This window comes from Vipera ursinii, assembly GCF_947247035.1.
Source record: "Vipera ursinii genome assembly, chromosome: 3".
Lineage (NCBI taxonomy): Eukaryota > Metazoa > Chordata > Lepidosauria > Squamata > Viperidae > Vipera > Vipera ursinii.
In genome coordinates, this window is record NC_139516.1 from 89,292,943 (window position 1) to 89,312,013 (window position 19,071).

Sequence of the window (19,071 nt, forward strand, 5' to 3'; positions counted from 1 at the left end):
AATGTGATTTTAGAGTTTGGACTTTCATGTACAGTAATTCTGGGGAATGATGCAGCTGCTTTAAAAGTTTGCAAACAGATACTACATATGAATCCCTATGCACTCTGATGAAACTTTTTTGAATTAAATCTATCTTTTTCTAATCAGATCTATTATCATGTGGTTGGAACAAGAAGCTTTGACCTAACTTGAAACTGATTTTGTTGTTGCGTCAGTAAAACTACCATTTTGTTAGCATTTATACTGTTTTGAAGCTACACAGCTGTGATAGCTGAAGCTTGCAAAGTGGAAATGAGGAGCCTGGGGCCAAACATGACCATACTCTAAATACAGGCCAGGTGCACAAGACCAGTTAAAGAGAGGGAGGGAGGGAAGGAGGGAGAGGAGATTGCAAGCAGTCTACTACAAAAGGGTAGGGGAAAGACGTTCAGGGTTTAAACGTTAGAACACACATACTGTACACAGGAAACTAGTTTCTCCACCTTTTTAGATATTCTGTTCATCAGAACAAAGGTTGCTTGTATTTGCAATTTATCTACTCAAGCCCCAGAGTCTCCAAAGTCAACTGGAGTCAGATGGTGCCAGGGCAACTTTTGATAATAGTTACAAAGGAATGGTGAATTGGTACTGCAGTAGATGCCATATATATTTGAAAGAATAGTCTTCACATCTGTTGCTATCAAAGCGTTCTCAAAAATCTAACACATTCTTTTTAATTTAATAGGGTTTTTTTGGCTTTCAGGTAAAAGTTGCCAGCAGAAGATAAGCCAATCAATGGTTACTAACCAAATAGGATATATATATTTATCTTCATTATCATGCTTTTCACTATGTAATAGTGTGTGGGAATGAGATGGGGGGTTGATGTTGCCCTCAATCAAGTAAGAGAGGGCATAGCCTGTAGCTGCATGATGGGTAAAGAAAGAAATTCAGAAAGAACCCCCCCTCCCCTAACTTCTCAGTCTACAAAAAAAAAACACAACAGGTGGGAGATTTGTACTATCAGACTTGCAACATTCTGTTAATGTAGCCTTACAATAAAGTTGAATTATCTCACCTGGTTGTGTTTCCTGTCTGGTCTACCTGGAAACACTGACACACTATCATGATCACTACCGTGCTTGTGTTTAGCTTATAGGTTTCCAAGATCTTTTGGCTACCATGAAGTTGTCTAATTCAGCAGGATACTTCTGTGTTCTCATGCATGTGAGAAGATGCATCTTGTAAACATGTTACTTTTTAGAAATGAAATGAATTTAAATAAAACACTTTAAACATGAATTCAGCAATTAACAATGTATCTAATGTTGATCACAGTATGGATCAAAAATATGGATTTTCTTCACTGTCATAACTGGCTTGGTATGAGAAGGTCTTGTTGATGTGGTATGGTCCCTTCTATTGCCGCTTCATTTCTTTTCTGTCCTAGAGAAGGTATCTCAAATGCGGGGGCTCTTTTTGAAATATGGACATCTGATTTCTAGAGTTCTATTTCAAGAAAGACTCTCCAAAGATAAAGGAAATTCCCTATAGGGCTTAGTGCTCGACCTGTGACAGTCACAGAGAATGAAGATAAAGAGCAAAATCCTCATCTGCACCACCACTTAGAATGCTTGGTTAAAGATGATTGACCAAAGAACCCAAAGAATGAGAAAGGAAGGAAACAAAATATGCTTGATGTAATGGAAAATTAGTCCACGCAGAAACTATCTTGAACTATCTCAGTCATCCATGGTTGTCCCAAAAGGTGCTTTTACAAAAGAAAGCTGGACTTGGTTTCCCCCCCCCCCTTGAAGATGCTTTGCTTCTCATTCAAGAAGCTTCTTCAGCTCTGAAGCTTTGATGTGCTTCAGTTTCTTCAGCTCTGAATTTCGATGTTGCTCCGTGCACATTAATAATGCCTCATGGAAAGGCACCTGAGAATATTTCCCATAGATCGTGGATATCCTGGGGCCAGGGAAGTCTGCCAAAATTGTATCTCTGCCTTATCTTCATGAAACTGATAGGAGCCAAGGGCCATTCCAGGCATTCCATGTAAGCACATCATCTCTATGAGAAATAGATGTGCTTAGAAATGCTCCTCATAACAGTGCAAAGACCTTATAGAGACAAGTTCTAACTGAGATAAAGAACTCAAAGAACGAGGCTGATTTTTAACAGCAAGCAAAGGAGCTCAGGTTTCTCTGTTTATAACAACTGGTTTCACTCTCCCTTCAATATAAAAAGGAAATTCTATTCCAAGGCCCTGTTGTAATTAGTTTATTCTTTTACATAAGGCTGCTATTTTGACTTCAAGTGTTATTGACTCCACTTCAAGTCTCATTGATTCCATTAGACATTGATTCCAGAAAAAGACATTATGGTGTAGAGAGCCACAGAGACAAACTTAGTGGAGACAACAGTAAAATAGATAGATAGATAGATAGATAGATAGATAGATAGATAGATAGATAGATAGATAGATAGATAAAGGTAAAAGGTAAAGGTTCCCCTGCACATGCGTGCTAGTCGTTTCCAACTCTAGGGGCTGGTGCTCATCTCCGTTTCAAAGCTGAAGAGCCAGCGCTTGTCCGAGGACGTCTCCATGGTCATGTGGCTGGCATGACTAGACACCAAAGGTGCACGGAACACTGTTACCTTCCCACCATAGTGGTCCCTATTTTTCTACTTGCATTTTTATGTGCTTTCGAACTGCTAGGTTGGCAGAAGCTGGGACGAGTAACAGGCGCTCACTCTGTTACGCAGCGCTCGGGATTCGATCCGCCAAACTGCCGACCTTCTGATCGACAAGCTCAGCATCTTAACCCATTGAGCCACCACGTCCCTAGATAGATAGATAGATAGATAGATAGATAGATAGATAGATAGATAGATAGATAGATAGATAGAACAACAACAACAACAACTGTGCTTGATGCCTAGGAAACAAAGAAAGCATGAGAAATGAGCTGAGACTGACCTGACTCTAATTCATTGGAGTCTAATAGAAAAGGAAAGGAAAACTTAAATCAGGAGTTTAAGATTATGTGTTAATCTATATCTGTAAGATAGAGTGATAGCCAAACTTGTGGGATGTGCCTCCTAACTTGGCCTACTCCAAAGGGTTTACATACAGGTGGCAAAGCTGAAGAAGTAAAATTAGCAAAATTCCTAATTAGCAAAATTAGGAATATTTCTTACTTTTTCACCTGGAACTCCAATTGGACCTTGTGGACCTGGGAGTCCCTGTGAAAACATAAAAAACACACCATAAGAAATCTACACACTTATAGAAATACTTTCTCTAGAGTTGCATCATTAAAAGGAAATCTTTCCTCAGAAACTGCTTTTTAATGAAACACAATTAAAAGTTAGAGAAAATGAGATAATTGTGAGAATTTTCATACTGGCAGCTCTGTTGGCAACAGGGATGTCATATGATCCAAGACAAAACTCTCTTATACTATTGCCATTCTTGTTGGTATTTACAGAATCCAAACCATTCATCTCTCCCCAACCCATCCCCCCAACCCAAAAACCTAATTATATTTGGAAGATTTGTGAAAAAGGTAATGTAAAATTCATTCCTTTTTATGCTAGGACCATTTTTAAGATAATAAGTGAAGTAAGGGCATATGGGACCAGGGAAATGCATATTCAAAGTTTTCAGGTCTGACTCTCCTGAATGTTTTCTTAACACAAAAACTGCAAAACAAGGGCTTACCTGTGAACCTGGGATACCTTGCTGTCCAGGTGGTCCTGGTTCTCCTTGTGGACCCTGTTTTACAACAAATGCACAGGGAAATATTAATTCCTTCATTATTTCACATCATTACTTCAAAAACAGATAGAGTTTACAGAAGTGATGGAGGAATTTTCTATTGATTTCTCCTCCAGACTCTTTTGTTCCATGGAGACTTCAAATTACAATTGGCAGCATAGGTCAATTAATTTGTATCCTCTTTCACACCCCTGAAGGGTGTATTGGTAGGTAAGATCGAAGACTCATACTAAGGATAAAATGCAGTTTTTATCCACAATACCTGAGGAACATACAAATAAAAAGACACGACTAGGAGAAATATCAATTTGTAGGTTGTTATTTTGGATTTCTTCAAAGAAGAAAAAATGTATTTGCCTCAGCTACTCAAAGAGAAAAGAATTGAATCTACATACCAGGTTTCCTTTTGGGCCTGGTGGTCCATCAATGCCTGGGATTCCCTACATAAGAAAATCAGAGAAACTAATATAGGTCACCACCACATTCAAAAGAAATGTCAAAATATAAGGTATTTCTTTTTTGAAATACATACAGGTTGTCCTGGTAGTCCTGGAGTTCCTCTTGGACCCAATAACCCTCGTGGACCCTGTGGGAAAAATGTTGCTTAGGGTTAGGTTTTTGGTACACTTTGAAAAATGTAACTGAAAATCCTCCAGTAAAACCCAAAGAAAATAGCAAAGGTTAAACAGCTCGAATAGTTAATTATTATCAATCACTGAGATAAAGAATTCAGTCTTCCTTTTCTTCCTGTTTTCTACAATGGAGAAAGCAGTAGTACAGAAAATGATAGTGATAGTGAATCCTAAGGCTTTTTTACTTTTTCCTGTGTACCTTAACAAGGTGCAAATTGTTGAGACAAATATTCTCAAAAGCTGGTCTGTGGGCCACCAACGGCCTGCATAACTTCACTACATTTGTAAGCCAGAGATCTTTCACTGCTGTAACCTAGTTTTCCATGTATGTATGAACAACCCCAACTTCTAACGCACAAAAGCCAGCTGATTTTTAAGAAAGAATCAGTGGCTAAAAGCCGGTCCATTGAAGTCTACAAGTGATAATATGATTAGCTATGTGAGAAACCTGACCACGCTGAGTAGGTCTTGAATGAGGCTACCTACTGTAAATCTGTATATGTTGTGTTAAGTGGAATTTTGGTCATATGTAGGCATATCAGCAAGAATGAATAAGTAACACAATCATCAATTATTAGCCCAAAACACACATTCTGTTAGAGAGAAGTTCCCTGAAGATGGGCTCCAGCATGAATCCGAAAGCTCGGAAGACAAAACTTCATGATCCTGTTGACTGACCCAGGTTGAATCCTGCAACATTATCCTGGGACACATATATTTGTCTTCATTTGTGACAGTTATTGATATTCAAAATGGGATTTCATTGATGTGAAGATCTCATCCCACCTGCTTATTACTAAGGCATTTCTATTATAAAATATTCTTGACTAGCCAGTTATGTAAAATAATTAATGAGATAAGGAAATATTTAATTCTGGAGTAGAGGTAGTCCTTGACTTACAACCACATTTGAGTCCAAAATTTCTGTTAAGTGAGACATTTGTTAAGTGAGTTTTGTACCTTTCTTGCCACAGTTGTTAAGTGAATTACTACAGTTGGTAAGTTGATAAGTTAGTAACCTGGTTGTTAAGTGAATCTGGCTTCTCCATTGATTTTCCTTGTCAGAGGTCACAAAAGGGGACCACATGACCTTGGGGCACAGCAATGGTCAGAAGTATGAACCAGTTGCCAAGCATCTGAATTCTGATCACATTATCATGGAGGATGCTACAAAATTTATAAATGTGAAAAAGTCATGTCACTTTTTTTCAATGTCATTGTAACTTTGAAAGGTCATTAAATGAACTGTTATAACTAGAGGATACCTGTACTTTTTTGAACAAAATTGAGTTTAAAATGGCCTTTTAAAATGAGCAGGAAGGCATACATGACAAAAATACAACCACAATCCTTATCTTAATTTGCTGAACTTGATGAACATTAAAACTTTTAAAGATAAAAATGTGAGGGAGGTCATATGTGTGAACTGGTTGCTCCACACATCTACTATTTATTTAGTTGTCCACTACCTTAAATGAACTAGAATGTTGCCCACCTCCCATTATGAATTTTATTTTGTTTATCCTTTAAACTTAAAAAGAAATAATATAATCAAGAAATGAAGCAATGTAAAAAACAAACTATTCTTGTGAGAAAAATTAATGAGGTAATCTACTAAAGAAAAAAAATGTAATTTTAGTCTAGCAAAAAGATATTTAACAAAATCAAAAGGACTTTTTTCATTTTCTGAATACACAACTGGCCCCTAATAATAATTAAAACTTTTTCAGCTCAGCTACCCTAGTCAGAACATGTATTGGAAAGGATCAAACTAGCCACCCTAATCCAAGAAATCCAGTCTAAATTGTCATTTACTTATTCTCAATCCTTAAATTGGAAAGAAGACCAGAAACTGACAAATAGTTATATAAAGGAATGGGGTCCAAATAAGACTTCTTTAACAGAAATCTCCCAATTATTTATTTTGGAAGAACAGCAACATATTCCTCTTTTAGATACATGTATTTATAACTACGGAAGCCCATTTTGTTCAGTGATTAAAGGTGCTGGACTAGAAATCAGGAGATTGAATTCTTGTCCTGCCTCAGGCATACAGCCAGCTGAGTGACTTTGAGCCAGGCCCTTTCTCTTAGCCCTGGGAAGAAGGCAAGCAAGGGCAAACCACTTCCAAAGGAAACTGCATGGATGTATCCATATAGTCATCGAGAATCAAGACTGACTCAAAGGTATAAATATACATTTACAATTATATATAGTAATGTGCTCTCAGAGCTTAAAAAAAGTATACAGTTTAAACTGAAAATTAAGGGATGTCTCTTAAAATTCCAAAGATGCCATTTTGAGAGCAATTTGAAAAGCCACTAATTGCTGATCTTTTTTTCTCAAATCAAGGTCATCTCAACTTTGAAGCTCTGATTTTTTTTCCTATTCCCAACATAAAGACATAGATAGTGTGAGTTCCCTTTCCTAGTCCACCTTGAGGATTCTGGGATCAGTAGAAAGGGACCGTACAAGTTACTACTTTCATCCAGAATCATTCTTTAATTAACAAAACTCCCCATGTGGACAGCATATACCTGCATGCAAAAATACATCCATAAGAACTTTAGAACCAAGAGAGAAAAATTATTTCTATTCTTTGTTGCATACATTTATTAACCCAAAGAATTTAGAATATGTCATGCATGTGATGGAGTTGTTTTCTTCTATGACAGCCAATACATTCTAAAAGATCAATGTGATTTTTGTATTTATTTATGTAAAATGGACCCATAAATTGTTGCAATGATAAAATTCCCCAAGTGGGACTTATGGTAAAATTCACTAAAATTAAATAAGTAAATGGAGAAAAAAATGTCCATTAATAAAAATATAGATGTACTAACAAGAAAGGGAGATAGCATTAGTTTACTTCAATGAGGAATATAGAACAAAGAACTCTTTATGAACAAATCAGACATATCAGCTGAATTTGTCCCCTAATTATATTTGATTTCAAAATGGTGCCCTGGACAGAGTATAGTATATTTTTTTTCAGAGACAAATAGATTCACAACAAAAGCAATCATGAGTTCTAAACGAATAGAAAGCTTTGCTTACAGATTCACCTGGAAGGCCTCTTGGTCCAACCTCACCGTCTTCTCCCTTATTTCAAGAAAAACAAAATGGAAAGGGATTAAGTGTGAAAGAAACAGTAGTTTTAAACTTTTATTTTGCAGGTGAAAAAGAGGGAAAACAATGAATGACATACTCTCATTCCATCTTCCCCAGGAGCACCAGGAGGCCCTTGTGGTCCACGATCTCCCTGAGGAGAAAACATGATAAAATCACATTTGGGGAAAGAGGTAAAATTGTGTACTGATGCACATGTTTGAGCTTTATGCTGGCATGTCTGGACATGGCTCCGTTAAAAAGATACCGATCTCTACATGTTATATCACATTGCAAATGCTTCTATTGAAGGCTGGATTCAAAGTATTGGCCATAATCCAACACAGAGTAAAATATGTTTAAACCCATTGAAATTAAAAGGCTGAAACCTGTTTAATTCTGTGCTAGGTAGTGGACAATATTTATTCATTTTCTTACAAACAAAACACAATTCTAAGAACACTGCATAGCTTTCCACATTTGCCCATCCTGCTTGTTGGATGCTAGAAATATGAACAAAGAGTCTATTGAGCCAAAATAATTTAGCATTTCATAGGGAAATCAGAGTAATTTTATATCTATAGGTTCAGCACTTAATGACAACAACAATAAATGGCTGCTATATAATACTTTTCAAAAGAATCTGCAAATCATGGATTAAGGCATCAAATAAAAAACAAACCACAGTTTAATATACTTCTAGTTCATGGATCCCCTTTGTTCTCTGGTACACCTATGATGTGCAGTTGGGAAACGTTGCTGTCCATGTTTTCTTGACCACAGTTTGCTATATCATCCAGCTGCAGAAACTATGGTTAATCACTGCCATGAAAAGTTAAATGTTGAATTAACAGGGGAAGCAATAATTGGAAAAGCTCCACCAGGCAGTGGTAGAGGAGAAGAAAAGGAAAGATCCACAAGCCCCAGTTCAGTGTGATTCATCCCACAATATCTCAATTATGCTTATGCAAGGTTCCTTCCGGAGGATGACAGTTATGTTCCCTCAGTAGCAAAAAATTGTGTCTAAATTCAGATCAAAAGCATTTGACTCCTTGAGGTTTAGAATGAAAGAGAATATATATACAGTATGTATGTATATATGTGTGTGTGTGTGTTTGTATATGTGTGTGTGTGTATAGTCTACACACACATGCATACATGCACAATAAATATTCTAAATGCATGCACACATTTCAAATTTGCACATGGCAATCCATACCTAACCTCTCGTAAAAGCTTAATTACGGTATTTGAAATTTCAGATTGCAAAGATTGATTTTCCCTAAGTTAATTTTCCATTTTTGAAATGTACTGTAATTTGTACGTATAGGAAAATTCTAATATTGATGCTGCTGTTTCCAGATGCAGAAAAAAAGCTATCGAAAAATTAGTTCAAAGGTGAAGTTAAATATGCAAGGAACATATTAATATGATAGCCGGTCATTTACCTAGCCTTAGCAAATATATTCTCAATAAGAGGATCATAAGAGATATAAAAGAAGTTAATAAACAATGACTGACAATAGTCACAATCTCACTTTACTTCTCATTTGTAGGGATCTTTGAGTAATTGGATCTTTAGGCAGTCTGAACTAGTAGAAATAATATGTGCTTCCTAGACTAATGTACAAATTAGAATTACGTTTTGGCTCAGAAACTTTTAAAAATACCTAAGAAAAACATAGTTTATGTCATATACATCTAGATAAAAATGTCAATGGTTATTTTATGCAAAAACTACATATTTAAATTTTCTTACAGATTTTTTAAAAATTGTATAATATGCAGTGTTCCCAGATTGTGAATGAACACATGTAAAAAGAACAAAAATACACTGATTGAGAATTCCTATATACATGTTTGTATGTAAAATGTTTATCACATTTTTCACTGATAAAAGAATCCAAAAGAATATTTATTCTTACTTGTTATCAAGCTTATCAAGTAAGATACTTCTATACATTGAGTTCAAGAGGGCTTTCACTTTGTGAGTCAAATTGCTGCATAAGTTTAACTGAGTAAGAAGCCTCACTTCAAGTGATGAGAATAAAAATGTGAAAGTTGTATACAGGCTGTGGAATATACTGTATATCACTCTTCAATTCCTTAGCTCCCTCTGCTAGAAGAAGACAAGAGTACATACATCAAGGTAAGATAGGATTTGTGTGGTCATGCTGGCTAGAAATTCTGGAAATCCAATAGGCTAGAACAGTTTGCGACCATTTATAGTTATAGCCATAAAGCCAAAAGCAAATGAACCACATTATAGTTTAGTATGGCATACGAACAGCTCTAAAAATCTGTCAATAATGTAGCTACAGGAATGAATTTGTTTGTCATCATCATCATCATTCTAACCATTGTTTATTCACTACAGCATGAAGGCCTCTTCCACATGTTTCCAACCAACACAGTCCTAAGCTGTCTTTTGTCAGTTGGGCCTGCAATGCTTGCTAATGTCACCACTCCATCTTGCTTTAGGTCTATTTCGTGGGTGCTTTTTTTCAAGTGGAATCCATTCTAAGACTGCCTTAGTCTGCCATCAATTCACTGCCATCAATTCTTCTTGGTATGTACAGCTCAAAATTTCAATGTAATTCAAATTTCCTAACTGTATTATTGCCTTTGAAATACCCCAACAATCCTTTGAGAGGGAATAATATACAGGATCTTAGCTAAAATGTGTCCCTATCAACTTAGCATTCAAGTCGTACTTCCTATTATAGACATACATATCATTAAAAGACAGTGGAGAGAAGCAAAGTATGCTTGCTTTCATATTACTCAAAATTTCACATAAATTTTGCTATTATTATTATTATTATTATTATTATTATTATTATTATTATTATTATTATTATTATTCTTTCTTGGCTGCTTAACTCTGATGGACTCTGATATAGATTGTAACAAATTATTAAAAACTGAGATCTTGAATTGTTAAAGATATGAGTTAATACTATTTTAGGAAATTAAAAAATACACAAAAAGGTATTTCTAAAGAAGGAAGTAAGAGGATATTGTAATGAGCCAACCTGACTGAAACTGTGATAATCCCATTGATCTTAGCCATCAAAAATTTAAATTGAATTGAATTTAATTGAATACTTTATTGACCAAGTATGGTTAGACACGTAAGGAATTTGTCTCTGGTACAGAAACATTCAGTGTACAGTTCATGCAAAGCAACAGAGAAAATAATAATAGTAATAATAATAGCAATAAAGAGGGGAAGTAAAGAATTAAGCATGTTTCTGAATTAAAAAGTCCTCCCATGTAAAAAGCTTCATAATAGACCGATAAAGAGACAGATAGCAATATCAAAAACCTGTAATTTGTGGGGGACAGCAAAATGGAGGAGTTATCGATTACTTTCTATGGATGTTTTTCTAAGTGGATCAGTAAGTAGACTTGGGGTATATCAGCCTGCCATTTAAAAAAAAAATATGTGTGTATCAGTTATAAAATATGTGCACATTTTATCTTGTGAGTTCATATTTTCCCAGTGCTAAAGTAGGTAAGGCTTTTGAATTCAGAATTCACCTAAGTCTGTGTTTCATGAGGATATGATTGCCCTGATTTTAACATTTATAAAGCTCAAGTTGAAAAATAACCATAATGTAAGTATAAGTGGATGTGATAGTGCAAATAGTCATCTATAAATAGAAACGCTATAAAGAAAAGTACCCATGATTTTAAGGAAATGGGCACTTAAAGGTCACACAGTTGCTAGCTCAGTCAAAGTAGCTTAGACAAAGACGGAGATGGAACTGTAAGAATATTTATCAGCCATGGAAAAAGATTCCTGGAGTGATGTATTTAAGTATCACAGTAGTGATTAATGTACAGTGCCCTCTGCTGACAATTTACTTCATTGATTTGATTTTCAAAAGAACACATCTTCCTATTCAAAATGTTATCCACCTTGTATACTCTACAAATTAAATGTTGATACACACAGCTAAGGTCAATGACATGGGCAATCAACAAAGAGGTACGTGAAATATAAACAGTTAATAAAAAGCCAATGAGATGGGGTTAACATTACCCAAACTATCATTGTATCAATTTTTCAGGGTAAAAAATAGTTATGGGGGGGGGCTTCTTTGATACACACAAACTTGCACTTGATGAAAAATGGATATTCTTTTTTTCAAGTTGTTATGGGGTAGCATCTAAAACTTCACTTCCCCAATTGTATTTTTAAATGTCTTTGCAACATTCGTATCCTATACTTTACAAATGAATCCTTTACGTCAAACTTATGAACACAGCAGAGTTAGCGCTCGGAAAATTTATATTACTGGATCCTTCCTTGTACTTTTTTTCCTACTGCTTCTACATATTCCACAATATGGGTGGAATGAGTTGGCTTTCTTTCACATCCTGAATGTTAACTACTATAAGTCAGTGAACCCCCACCCAACTTTTGGGCCTCCAGGGACTAATTCCATGGAGACAGGTTTTTCTGTGGACCAGAGGGGGCGTGGTTTCCTGTGCTGCCTGCAATCTGTGTATGGGGATTCCCTTGTTTGTGTGGCCTAGTTTCTGGCCTACCGCAGACTGGTGCCGGTCCATGGACTGGGGGTTGGGGACCCCTGGCCTAGATCACTTCCCCATAGCAATCCCAATAGTTAGGATAGTTTATTGGGACTATCCAAGGGGTCATTTTGCGGACCAGTTTCTGGCATGCCATGGACCATTGCCAGTCCATGGACCAGGGGTTGGGGGCCCCTGTTATGAGTCTGTCTTTTGTCATTGCCTGATCAGCAAAATTGTAATCTTTGCTTGCTATACTTTAAACTCCACATTCCAACGTAGGCTGGACTTGAACTATATCACCAATAATCTGGAATGTTGATTGCAATAAGACAGTGGACCAGGACTGCTGCTATGCGGAATCATCAGGCTACTTCTTTGCTCTTGGGATTTTTAAGCAAAATTAAAACAAAAGATAAACAGATGTGAACTATCTTGTCTTCTGGCATGTAATGTTTAGCTTGAATGGCACTTGGTTTAACTATTAACTATTATTGTAATAATGTGCTTTTGGCCTCTTCCCCTTCTGTCTTTTTTCCAAACAATTAGAAGGTATAAAGGATAAAGTAGTTTCAGGATATGCTTGGGTGAGTGCCATCCTAAATATCTGTGAAGGTCCTGCAGCATTTAAGATGATACTGAGCAAAAAAAATGGATGGGTTCAAGAGAGCATGATAGATAGCTGCATCAATGGTCTGAAATAAGGCCTAACCCAGCTATTTTGGAGTCAAGGGTTGGAGAGCCTCATTCTATTATTCCCAAACATAACACAGGAAGAGGGAGGGGAGGGAGAGGGGAGGGGAGGGGAGATGAGGGACATTTACTGCTGAACACGGGGATGGGGCCATAGGTGGTCCATTCTTGATCTATACTGACAATCCATAAAAGAAGAAACAATGTAAGTCAGGGTTTTTCAAGCTGTATTCCACAAAAGCTGAGGGATCTGCAAGAACTTGATAGGATTTCATGAGAGATTACAAAGAAAAAAAAAGTTGTCTTGAATGCAACTTTTTTTCTATTACTCGAGTTCTGCCTCATGACCAAGGATTCTGGGTTTTTCCCCCCCTTTAGCTAACAAGTTCTTAAAAAGTTTGAAAACTTCCGATCTGAGCTACCACTTTAATCTACAGCAATATAACTGACTTCAGTGAAGAGATATTTCAATCTGGCTAATGAAAACCTATGGAGATATTCAAAGTCTACATCCCATACATATTATTTTACTATCTGTTTGATTTCCCTCCCATATCTGGACATACATTTCACTGAACTCAATGGGAATTAAGTCTGAATAAACATATGTAGGACATTCAAACATATTGAAATCGCAGGGTCTGGAAAATATCACAATTGTTTTGGACAATTCCAGATGTAGTTTTAATGTATTCACATTTTTAGATAAAGAAACATGCATATTTTTCTTACCCTGTGTCCTTTTTCACCTGGTAGGCCAGGAAGCCCATCAAAACCTCTGTCACCCTAATAGGAGTAACAATAATAAGAATTAGGATAATTAATAATAATAATAATAATAATAATAATAATAATAATAATAATAATAATAATAATAATAATAACAATAATAATAACAATAACAATAATAATATCCCACCTGCTTTACATGGATGATTTGAAGCTGTATGGAAAAACATCATCTGAAATAGAATTGCTGCTGAACACTGTCCGTATATATAGCCAAGATATTGCAATGGAGTTTGGCTTGGACAAATGTGCCACACTTACTCTCAAACAAGGAAAAATAGTGAAAACTGAAGAATCAAGATGCCCCACGAAAATAACATTAAAAGTCTGGATGAGGAAGATTACTACAAATACTTGGGTATCCTTCAAGCTGACAACATCAAGCACGTTGAAGTCAAGAAAAAGATTGGAGGTGAATACATCAAGAAAGTGAAGAATAGCTTAAAGTCCAAACTCAATGGAGGAAATACCATGAAGGCAATCAACACCTGGGTAATTCCAGTCATTAGATACACAGCTGGAATAGTCGACTGGACTCAAGCAGAACTAAAAGCAATGGATTGGAAGACCAGAAAAATATATCAGATGGTTGAAGAAGAAAAAATGGCTTTGGAAGAATATCTGAAGGACAATGATGAAGATACACTGAAATTAGTATATCAGGAAGGCTTACTGACTACTGGAGAGACCAAACTGGCCTACAAAAAAGACCAAATGATGGGGGTGCAATTTACAGCCCACTTCTGGCGTGAGTTCATCCGTTCAATCGGGTCATCTAAGGGACTCAGCTTGGCATACCACCCCAGTACCAATGGGGCAGCAGAATGGGCCAACGTGGTGGTGGAGCGATTTCTACAGTGCTACGTCTCCTATCAGCAGAATGACTGGGCTGACATTTTACCATTCGCAGAAGTGGCATACAATAATGCAGTGCATAGCAGTACTGGTTTTACCCCCTTCCGGGTGGTACATGATCTGGACTATCCCGATCCCCGAGTGTTCGCAGCAGGACCTCTCCCCCTGTCAACCCCAGGACTGGATAGCCCACATTAGGGGGGTTTGGGGGGACGTGAAGAGGGCCTTAGTACAAGCAGAGAAGGCCGCAAAGGTGCAGGCAGACAAGAAAAGGACGGCCCAAAAACCTTTTCAGGTGGGGGACATGGTATATTTATCAACCATGTACCTCTGCTTGAGGGTGCCATGCAAAAAGCTGGGACCGAAATACCTAGGGCCATTCCGAATCACAAAGATCATCAACCCAGTAGCCATTCGGCTACAGCTACCCTAGTTCCTGGGGAAGATACATCCAGTCTTCCATTCCAGCCTGCTGAAATCGGTAGAGGCCTGTAACAAAAGCCCCAGGGCCCATTACAGGGGACCATTATGAGGTGCAGGAGATACTGGACTCCCAGCTCTGGCAAGGCCAGTTGCAGTACCTGGTGTGGTGGAAGGGATACCCTATCACAGAGGCCTCATGGGTGGGGGTAGCAGATGTTCAGGCTCCTCGACTGGTGAGGAGGTTCCACCAACAGCATCCCAGGAAGCCGGGAAGGGGGGGGGGTTAGCTTAACTATCTGCCACAGTGGGTGATTAATCATATGTGTCTCCTTATTTTCCAGGTGGAGCCCTGGTAGAGGGGCCACCTGTCAAGCCCTATGGGCTTGCCATTTCAGGGAAGGAAAAGGGAAGGGAATTCCCCTTTGCCTGGGAATCCCTCTGCCTGACCTCCGAGCAGCTGAGGCTCCTGGCTGCATGCTGACTGCTCTCTCTCTGGCTGCCCAACAGCTGAGGCTCCTGGCTGCATGTTGGATTGCTGGAGACAACGCTGGAGGGGAGAGGCGGAGGCCAGCTATGCCGGTTTTAGGGATGGACACCGGATGCTGGGTGGTTGGATGGGGGGTGGAGCTAAGGGGATTGCCTGTATATAAGGCACTGGGAGCAAGTCATTCCCAGTGCTGACTTTATTTGCTGTAAATTGCCATCAATAAAGACTGGTCAGAACATTCCTGCCTAGCCAGCTACCTTGTTCACCATCATTTATCATTGGTGGAACCAGGGCTGGTAAGGACTCTGACAAACAGAATAGAGGCATGGGAAGACAAAGCACTACATGGCCAGTACATTAAAAAAATAGCTGGGAAAGCAGATAATAACAAGACCTGGCAATGCCTAAGAGCAGGAAAATTGAAGAAAGAGACTGAGGGACTAATTCTGGCTGCACAAGACCAAGCCTTGAGACAAATGCATACAAAGTCAAAATTGAGAAGACAGCAACAGAGAGTAAGTGCTGCCTATGAAATGAAGCTGAAGAAACAGTGGACCACCTGGTAAGCTGCTGCAAGAAGATTGCACAGACTGACTACAAGCAGCGGCATGATAAAGTAGCAACAATGGTGTATTGGAAGATCTGGAAGACATATCATTTGCCTGTAAGCAAGAACTGGTGGGATCATAAAATAGAGAAAGTCATAGAAAATGATAAAGTTAAACTGCTCTGGAACTTCAGAATTCAAACAGACAAGCACCTGCAACATAACATCCTGGACTTAACAACTGTTGATAAGAAAGACAAAGTCTGGATAATGGACATGGCAGTGCCTGGTGACAGCAGAATAGACGAGAAAGAACTGGAGAAGATAACAAAATACAAAAACCTACAAATAGAAATAGAAAGACTATGGCAAAGGCAAGCAAGGGTAGTACCAAACGTAATAGGCACCTTGGGTGCAATCCCAAAACAACTGGAGCACCACTTGAACACCATTGGCAGTGACAAATTCACCATTAGTCAATTGCAAAAGGCAGCCTTACTAGGAACTGCTTCCATACTGTGATGATATCTGTAATAATATCAAACATCCACATCTGCCTATCCCAGGTCCTTAGTAAGGACTCGATAGGCAGATAAAAATGCCAAATCCAGTCTGAACATCTGGCTGCCTATGCGATGATCAATAATAAAAAGTTGGAAGGGACCTTGGAGGTCATCTAGTCCAACCCCTTGCTCAAACAAGAAACCCTATACCATTTCAGACAAATGGCTGTCTAGTCTCTTCTTAAAAACTTCCAGTGTTGGAGCATTCACAGCTTCTGGAGGCAGGTTGTTCCATTGATTAATTGTTCTAACTGTCAGGAAGTTTCTCCTTAGTTCTAGGTTGCTTCTCTCTTTGGTTAGTTTCCATCTGTTGCTTTTTGTCCTGCTTTCAGGTGCTTTGGAGAATAGCATCTATTTTATTGATGGATATTTTTGCCCTAAAACCAGGGCATTTTTTCTCATAGAACGCTCAGAACGGAGTTCTGGCACCTTTTTTGGATGGAACCTTGTAGGGTAGGCAAGGTGGGCTGTATGACATGTGTGAGTTCCGGCACCTTTTTCTTTTACAAAAAAAGCACTGCCTAAAACTGAATGATGCTTGGAATTGCAACAAATAATTATTCTTAGGATGTTATTTCTAAAACCTATTTGGAAAGATAAAGAACATTTTCCTGGTTTAGGATAAAATTTTCTAATTCAGGAAAAGTACACTTCAGCAAGAAGTGTTTTTTTCCCCTTTTCTTTAGATCAAAAGACTTCTAAACATCTTCCCCCTTTTGGTTTGAAGACTTGGAGGAGCTTCTGCTCAGATTACCAAAGAACTTCTCATTTCACTTCCAGACATTCATTCATTCAGAAGGAAAGTATACCATGAAGTGGCTTTGTTTCTGATATACTGCAATGAACTAATGACATCATAGAAAAGCCATATCCCACCCAAGGGTTTTCTCTAAAGGTGACCTGGTTTCCTCTATTTGTTAAGGCCTGCTAGTCATGAAGGTGCACTACTGTCTGCAAAAATGCAGCAACAAGCGTGTTACTAGAGCTACAGTACTTCTATTTCATACATAATTCTTTACTCCGCTCTGCAAAGTCAATCAGATTCAATCATGTAATGGTACAAAAGGAGATGTCTGGTTCCTAACAGGTATCTGGACATTACAACAGCCTCCAGATAATCAAAATCTATAATTACTAACCTTAGAACCTGTCTCTCCTGGTATTCCTCTTGCTCCATCTGCACCAGGACGACCCTATGGAGGGAAAAAAAGATGTCTGTTTTGGTAGGTGAGGCACATATATCACATTTCAAAAAAAACAAAAAACCTCATCACATCCAGTAATTCTAGAAGTATCTTTTTTTATCAAAATGACAACTTTAAACCATCAAAACTTACTCTTTTACCAGATTTTCCAGGCAGACCAGGTGGACCTTGAACACCTCGAGGACCCTGAAAGTATATGCATATGTAAGTGCACATGCTACATACACAGGAAGAGAGAGAGAGAGAGAGAGAGAGAGAGAGAGAGAGAGAGAGAGAGAGAGACTGCTTCTACTACTGGTACACTGCATCAAGGAAATCACAAGGAGATTCTGCTTCATTATAATCTACCTCAATAGCACTTAGATTTATATACCACTTCACAGTGCTTTCAGCCCTCTCTAAGCAGTTTACAGAGTCAGTCTATTGCCTCCAACAATCTGGGTCCTCATTTTACCAACCTCGGAAGGATGGAAGGCTGAGTCAACCTTGAGCCTTGTGAGACTTGAACTGCTGAACTGCTGGCAGCCGGCAGTCAGCAGAAGTAGCCTGCAGTATTGCATTCTAACCACTGCGTCACCACAGCTCTTCTCAAACTAATTAATCCACCTCAAATTAAAGTGTTTAATTGATGTCAACTAAGAGACCAATGAAAATGTATTCATTTCAAGCAAAACAAAGAATAATCATGTGGAATCCTTTGTTCTCTCTGATCTTGGTTCTTTGTTGCAGATGTTTCATTATTTAACTAGGTAAGATCAACATTTCTGAAAGCACCAAGAATCCCATCATTCCATTTTGAATTACATCTATTCTCTTCTATTGGAAGAATAACCAGTTTGCAAAATTCTTTCAGTATTTCTATCCACTTGAAAGGGATTAAAAAGAAAGGCTTTTTCATAGACTTGAACACCCATAAAATACTGTTTTTTAAAGTGTACAAAATAAGTTCTTACTAAGGAGGAAAAAGCAGACACTTCTAAACTGTGGATTAAGAAATCTATCCCATATGGATTGATTAGATCCTACATTGTGTCTCTCCAGATTTGTCTCTCCAGGCATAAATCTCTCATTCTCTCTTCTTTCATGGAATCACAGATTTTAAATCAAAGTCTTTGCTGAGTTGTTGACGTTTAATATTTTAAACAAGGTTTCCTTCTTTATATATCCAGCTGTAGCTTTTAAAAGAGTGGACAAGTTTGTCGGCTTCATTTTCTATCACATTTACTTTTTTTTTAAAAGGACATTAATTCTTGAAGATTTTTTTCAAATGCTAGTAAGTTATTTTTAGAAAATTAAATCTCCTATATCTGTACTATAAATCACTGTTTCTCAATTTTGTCAACTTTAGGATATGTGAACATCAACTCCCAGAATTCCCTAGTCAGCATGGGTGTCTGGGACTTAAAAGTCCACAGATCTTAAAGTTGTTAAGTTTGAGAAACACTTCTATAAATACTTGATATACTG

At 37.8% G+C, this 19,071-nt stretch overlaps 1 protein-coding gene across 1 annotated transcript in view; it reads right to left on the bottom strand.

Moving 5' to 3' along the window:
- COL11A1 (collagen type XI alpha 1 chain) overlaps positions 1-19,071 on the bottom strand; it is a gene marked incomplete at its 5' end in the record, with an annotated part of 287,402 nt that overhangs the window by 146,534 nt on the left and 121,797 nt on the right. The window contains 9 exons of the mRNA XM_083358489.1: positions 3,181-3,225; positions 3,704-3,757; positions 4,156-4,200; positions 4,293-4,346; positions 7,453-7,497; positions 7,604-7,657; positions 13,468-13,521; positions 17,539-17,592; positions 17,737-17,790. Coding sequence (XP_083214615.1) covers positions 3,181-3,225; positions 3,704-3,757; positions 4,156-4,200; positions 4,293-4,346; positions 7,453-7,497; positions 7,604-7,657; positions 13,468-13,521; positions 17,539-17,592; positions 17,737-17,790 — 459 coding nt within the window. The remainder of the gene's footprint in view (positions 1-3,180; positions 3,226-3,703; positions 3,758-4,155; positions 4,201-4,292; positions 4,347-7,452; positions 7,498-7,603; positions 7,658-13,467; positions 13,522-17,538; positions 17,593-17,736; positions 17,791-19,071) is intronic.